This window comes from Quercus suber, unplaced genomic scaffold (genome assembly GCF_002906115.3).
Source record: "Quercus suber isolate HL8 unplaced genomic scaffold, Cork oak 2.0 scaffold_311, whole genome shotgun sequence".
Classification (NCBI taxonomy): domain Eukaryota; kingdom Viridiplantae; phylum Streptophyta; class Magnoliopsida; order Fagales; family Fagaceae; genus Quercus; species Quercus suber.
The window spans coordinates 710108-717175 of NW_027069767.1; the positions used below are offsets into that span (position 1 = coordinate 710108).

Genomic DNA, 7068 nt, shown 5'->3' on the forward strand with positions numbered 1-7068 from the left:
CAGTTCGTTTTTACCTTTGATTGGGCCACTAATACAAATGATCCAATTAATAAACAATCATATTGATTTCGGCCTGCAGGTAAGGTGGGTCTGGTCCAGAATTTAACTGAGCCCAGCCCACAGTCATTCAAAACCCTAGAATCACATCCAACGGACAATATAAACCCTGAGAAACCAATCGTGGCCGTTAAATCAGTATAGAAAGCACTATATAAACCCGTAGCTCTAAACCCTAGCTTTTCACTTTGCACTGTCAGAGCGAGAGACACAACTTCGCGGCTCAGCGCCTCTCTCTCTCTAGATCATTTTCTCTCTCTTTTTCTTCGATCTTGAGGTAACATCGTTACTTTGGTTCTGATTCCGTATAATTCAATGTGATATATGTTTGGATTCCGAGAAAATATGTGAAATTTCTTTTCTTTTGAGTTCATTTTGGAAAATTTTATGAGTTTTATATAAAGAAGTGATTTTATGCTCTTGTTTGTGAGATCTTTAAGGTAGTTTTCTCAGTAAGCTGTTTGGATCCCGAGAAACTGAAAATATGTTTTGTTTTTAGCTTTCTTTTTTGAATTATGTGTTGGATATTTCTCTTAGGTTGATATTACTGGATCTGTATTTATCAGGAAGAAGATGTTAATTTTTTATGTATTTGTATGCAAAAGGTTTTAGAGCTTATAGAAAGCTTTGGATGTAGGTAATAAATTTTGATGCTTTAGTTAATTTATTGTCTCTCGTTGAAATGAATGTATTTGTGTATTGAATATTTGAATGCGTGTATGTATTTTGATATGTATGCATGTGTATGAATTTCAATTCATTATATATATATATATATTTGTTTGTAAGAATTCATAATAAAGCCTAGATCTGGATTTTCATGATTTAAAGGTATTTTTGAGTTTGCTATTTTGTGCCCTTGGCATTGTGAGCATTTTGATATTGCCCATCTCCCTTTGATGAATGAAATGACAAACCCTTAAAAATTTTGGTGAATAATCAAGGCTGGAGTCTCGAAGGGGCTCTTTTTTGCCAAAACCCTCAAATGGGTTTTTGTAAAGAAATACCAATGAGCCCGAGAATTGGCATAATTAATGCCATAGGCCTTTGGTCTGGGATCATTCCTTCTCATTTGGTGGAGATTGTGGTAATATTATGTGTTTGCAGGTCTAAGGCTCATGTTTTTTAACATATTAGAAAAGAAAACTATACATGATTTGAATACTAATTTCTAAATCTTTTTTGTTCGAAATTTTGAACTTTGGAATTTCTTTTTGAACAAAATGCAAATGAGTTTGTTTTTATTGCATTTCTTGATTTTGTTTGTCATTTCGAAAATTTGTAAATTCTGAGGCTATGAATTGTGTATAGATTTTGTATTGTTTTACAGAATAAGTTTTTTGTTACTTGTTTATTCAGCTTGCAAAACTTTAACAATTGTTAGATTTTCCATTCATTCTTGTATTTTATAGAGTATGGAGAGTTGTGATAGAGCTTAGAAGCAAGCCTGTTTGTTAATTCTAACGTGATATAGAAGAAACTATGATAGATTGCCGCATTTCCTTTCTTTTTTTGTTTTGTTAAAGTGTGTTTTTATTCTAACTAGATTAATCAAAATACATGTATATTCACATGATTCTGAGCTGTTGTTTATACATTTAATTTTGTTGTGAAAATTTATGATTGAGTTAGTGAGTTTTGCAGATAGTGTTACCACGAAGAAACCATGTCTCATCGGAAATTTGAACACCCAAGACACGGTTCCCTTGGATTTCTTCCTAGGAAAAGAGCTGCCCGTCACAGAGGAAAAGGTTTGAGTTCTTTAAAATATAACGTGCCTTAATGTGATGCAGTATTCCAGTGTTTGGATCTACCTGGATTGGAATATGAACTGTTATGTTTATGCTTTATTTATTGTATTGTTCCATTCAAGATTTGTAAAATTTGTTAGACCCATATTATTCTTTTTGTTGAACCATTTATGTAAACTTAAATTAAATTTAAACATAGAACATGTTATGTGAACACAAAACTATTTTTGTATATGTCAAAAAAGTAATTGGGGTAGGCTTTTGGTTTAACTGACATAGAATGTGTTGGTGTTACCTGCATCTTCTATTTGTTTATGGATTCCCACTATTTTCTGATGCAATGTTGATTTCTGTTACCTGATAAGATGTTTGATTTTAAAGCCTAGTGTTTAGTAGCGCAAAACAGTTTCCTCTACATTTTTAACTTTGATCTTTTTGTTATTAGTTCAGTGCATGGTTTATTTGAATTCATTATATTCTCAGTGTTTGAGAAACTCGTCTTTTGTTTCTGATTTTGGAATTTCCTTTTGTTGTTATGCAGTGAAGGCATTTCCCAAGGATGATCCAACAAAGCCCCCCAGATTGACTGCTTTCCTGGGGTACAAAGCTGGGATGACTCATATTGTTAGAGAAGTGGAAAAACCAGGGTCAAGTGAGTTTCCGTGTTGAAGCTAGGTTTCTTCTTGATTAGGATAGTTACTTAGCATTATCCCAACGATTTTATCTGGATAATGTTTTAACTGTATATCAAAACATCAAAGTGGATTTGCCATAATGAAGTTCAAGAAGATTGCTGCAATGTTCTTATTTTTGTCAATACTTTGTATTGCATTAGCTCTTATTGATGAATGTCTTTTTCTCATTGTAGAGCTCCACAAGAAGGAAACATGTGAGGCAGTGACTATTATTGAAACACCACCCCTGGTTATTGTTGGTGTTGTTGGTTATGTGAAGACCCCACGTGGTCTCCGTTCTCTGAACACTGTCTGGGCCCAGCATCTTAGTGAGGAGTTGAAGAGGAGATTCTATAAGAACTGGTGCAAGTCTAAGAAGAAAGCTTTTACCAAGTATAGCCACAAGTATGAGAGTGAGGAGGGGAAAAAGGACATTCAGTCACAGTTGGAGAAAATGAAGAAGTACTGCACTGTGATTCGTGTTTTGGCCCATACCCAGGTATTATATTTGGCCTATTTTTATCTGATGTGATGTTATAAATATTCTTTGGTCTAATTACTTTGCATGTGTCTGTCTTTTGGTCTCCATATCCTTGTGTTCTGTCTGTCTGCAATATTTTTCAGTAATGCAAGTTAACTAAGTCTGTATATAATGTTCGCATTGCCTTCCATGTTTTGATTTTGAAGATAAGGAAAATGAAGGGATTGAAGCAGAAGAAAGCCCATTTGATGGAGATTCAGGTGAATGGTGGGACTATTGCCCAGAAGGTGGACTTTGCTTATGGTTTCTTTGAGAAGCAGGTTCCTATCGATGCTGTTTTCCAGAAAGATGAGATGATTGACATCATTGGTGTGACTAAGGGTAAGGGTTATGAGGGTGTTGTGACCCGTTGGGGTGTTACTCGTCTCCCCCGTAAGACCCATCGTGGTCTTCGCAAGGTTGCCTGTATTGGTGCCTGGCATCCTGCTAGGGTGTCTTTTACAGTTGCTAGGGCTGGGCAGAATGGTTACCATCACAGAACAGAGATGAACAAGAAAATTTACAAGCTGGGAAAGAGTGGCCAAGAGTCTCATTCTGCAATGACCGAGTTTGACAGGTTAGTCACTTCAATATTTTCTCATCTCTTCTGGTAACTTTAAAAATCCAAACTAGGTTTGTTATTTATTTTTCTTTGTAAAACTGCAATCAATGTTCCTTGTGGTGACATCTACTAATTGATTTTTTTAATGAACAGAACTGAAAAGGATATTACTCCAATGGGAGGGTTCCCTCACTACGGTATTGTGAAGGAGGACTATCTGCTTATTAAGGGTTGCTGTGTTGGTCCCAAGAAGCGCGTGGTCACCCTGAGGCAGTCACTCTTGAAGCAAACATCTAGGGTTGCCTTGGAGGATATCAAGCTCAAGTTCATTGATACATCCTCCAAATTTGGGCATGGTCGCTTCCAGACAGTTGGGGAGAAGGCTAAGTTCTACGGCCGGGTTAAGGCTTGATCTGCTTACTAGAAGAGATCTCAACATCGTTTTTGCATTATTTTTTTTCCAGAGTTTTATGCGGTTTTGTCCTTCATCTGTTCGGATTTATGAACTTGTCTTTTTTATATGCATAAGCATATTGGATCCTGTGATACTGTGGAAAGAATTTGGTTTTTGACATTCAGTTGGCTAAATTTATGGACGATGATCTATGGTGTTGTTGAGATTGATTTCTATTTATTTTCTATTTTATTTGATTCAAATCATACATTGAACCCCTAAAATCCTGATTCAAGTTGTACACACGGTTGATACAAAGTTCACATGCGTAAAAGCCTTATTGTCTACTCGTAAAACATAAAACCCTCTAAAATCCTGAAGATTGCCCCATTAAGGGTTTTGTTCTTTTACTAATATAATAGAACCTGAGGATGATTTTTGTTTGACTCCACTCCAAACTGTTTAGCTTTGGCAATTTGTGCCAAAAAAATTTCAAATTTTCACGGTACTTTCAATCGCTTTTTTTTTTTTTTTTCAGTTGAGTAAATAATAACAAAAACATAAGTTCTGAGCCTATCTTCTTTATCGACCCATTCAAGGATATTAGAGATGGGCTCAGCCCCCTTTGGACAGTAAAAGATCAGCCAACTTATCTGACTTCACTAATTTATTGCTTTGTCTATGAGCTCGTTTGGTAAGGGATTTATGGTAATGTTATTTATATGTTTTGAAAATATGTGCAGGTGAAAAGGTATAAAAATATGTATAATATTGTTTAAATAACGACAGCAAAAAGACTTTATGAGGTCATTTGGTAACGTTGTTTTAGTAACGTTATTTGTATTTTTTAGAAATATGTATGAATAAAAAAGTGAGTAGAAATACATGTAATGTTGTTTAAAAACTAAAAAGAGTTGCTTAAACTACTTTACCAAACGGCTCCATTTTTGCAATTGCCTTTGTGGATGACATTGAGTTCCAATTTGGAATTCCTTTCTTGCACCAAAAGAGTTGCTTGAGCCTCACCTCAATTCGTAAAACCAAAAATTTGGGATCCAGTTCAGCCCAGACTATCGAAGGAGAAGAGGGTTTGGAGGAGTGTGGGCCTGTGGGGTTGCCAAGATGTTGGTTTTAGTCTGAATTTCTCTTCCTAGGCCGTAAGGTGTGCTTCGTAGATCTTGTTTATTTCCTTCCTACTGTGCACTAGTTTGTTCCTCCCAACAAAAAGGATGAACATGATTCTGTTTATTCCTCTTTTCTTAATACCCAAGTATCAATTTGAGTATAGAATAGTTCTAATCCAGTCCAGGCAGTCCTGCAGTCCTCAATCAACTTAGAGGGCACCAGTGTCGATAAAGTTGATTGGCCAAACTGAATTCCAAATTATGACCCAAAAGGGGCATTTGAAGAATAGGTGCATCAAGGGCCTGAGTCATCTCCCCCAATATGGTGGATTCCAGCATTGAGTGTGGACTCGGTAAGGATAATATTCCTGGCTATTTTCCATAGGTTTGAGTTCCAACCTTTCTTGGATTTTGAGCTTCCAAAGATTTTTCCATTCTTCCTTTTTAAGCACACTTGTGTTTGTGTAAGTTAATCTAGATTCTTTTACCTGATTTTACATTGATTGAACTTTAATGATGCATTTTAAGACCACATTTTTTCACAACTATCTGATGTGGTAAGTTTCTATCACTTTTACATAAATCTATTAATTTTTCTTTACTGCTTATAAGTTGCCACATTAAAATTGTGGCAAAGTTGTGGTCCTAGATTTTTTTTCTTCTTTTCAAGCGCTAGATCATTTTGTCCACTAAGGTAAAGCTAGGGAGCTAAATTTTGGGGATAATGTTTATTGTATCATCATAAAAAAATGAGCTAGTTTGCTGTGTTCCCATTGCTCACTTTGATGATTAATGATAAGCTCATGGACTCAACTAACATACATGTATCATCACATGAACAACTTTAAATTTGGGTATGAGTAATTCATTATTTATTTTCTCGAAAAATGTTAAAGCTATTATTAATTTAACAGTCAAAAAAGAACTTACAGACTCTAATGGTTACGATTGCTTATTGGTGAAATATTAATAATATAATAAATATTTTTTTTATTATTTTTTGTTTCGTATTTAAAAGTTGATTCAATAAGATTTATAACATGTTTAGTACTCTTATTTTGATAAATATTTACGGCTTACACACAAAACAACATCACATGAGAGTTCAGTGTTACCCTCAACTTCATGAATTGTGTTTTACAGAAAATTTGTAGAGAAGTTTTGTGCATTTTTTTCTTAATGTAATTATCAGTGAACAACATTTAAATATGATAGTATTTTTTTTTTTTTTTTGGGGTTAACAATATGATAGTATTTCAAACCTGTAGCATATTATGTTCTATAATGATTGCTTTTTATCATCAAGATAACAATTGATTTTTAATGTAAGCAGAGATTAAATCTCATATTTCTTAATCAAGCGACATAATTTTTTACTCGGCTAATTCTTATATTCCCAACCGAGGGAATGTTGGTACAGTAGCCAGAGTACTCTTTTGTGTGTATTATGGGGTGAAGCAATGAGCCAATGACAAGAATTTTGTTCGTCCATCGTTAGATGTTTCTTTTATGTCTGATTTGGTTGTGCTGTAATTTTCATATTCTTCTGGCACTTTCACCTCCATTAATGTAATGCACCAAACGGCCTTGTGGGGAACACATGTCTTTTGTTTGAGGAGCTACTTCGTTGTTTCGAAACTCTAATTTCGTTTTCAACTTTTCATTATTACCTATATCCAAAGTAGGATAGCAATTTTTCTTGGTCTGCAACTATGCATAATTGATTAATTTATGTACAAGTTGGGGAGTGTCGTGCCTCATTTTTATTAGCTTAAAAGATCCGGTTTTATTGGGTTGTGTCGGGTTATATAATGGTTTTTTTTTTTTTTTTTAATGGTAAGGTAATAAACTATGAAATAATAATTGTTACAATTTCTCTCTATTGTGAAAATAGTTATTATTCTTTTTATTTTTTTTAGTTCATAAACTTCAAAAGTTCAAATGTTTTAATTTTGAGTAGGGATGACAATAAGATTAGGGATGATC

At 34.4% G+C, this 7068-nt stretch overlaps 1 protein-coding gene across 2 annotated transcripts; it reads left to right on the forward strand.

Moving 5' to 3' along the window:
• Positions 1-200: 200 nt before the first annotated feature.
• On the forward strand, positions 201-4182 carry LOC111998346 (large ribosomal subunit protein uL3y). 2 transcript variants are annotated; one of them, XM_024030450.2, is made up of 6 exons: positions 201-334; positions 1702-1808; positions 2350-2460; positions 2677-2981; positions 3170-3579; positions 3718-4182. In XM_024030450.2, the coding sequence occupies exons 2-6, from the start codon at positions 1724-1726 to the stop codon at positions 3974-3976; spliced, it is 1170 nt and encodes a 389-aa protein (XP_023886218.1). In that variant the 5' UTR covers positions 201-334; positions 1702-1723; the 3' UTR covers positions 3977-4182. The 2 variants fall into 2 exon arrangements, with proteins under 2 accessions (XP_023886218.1, XP_023886219.1); XM_024030451.2 differs by having other exon boundaries at positions 221-334; positions 1690-1808.
• The last annotated feature ends 2886 nt before the right edge of the window (positions 4183-7068 follow it).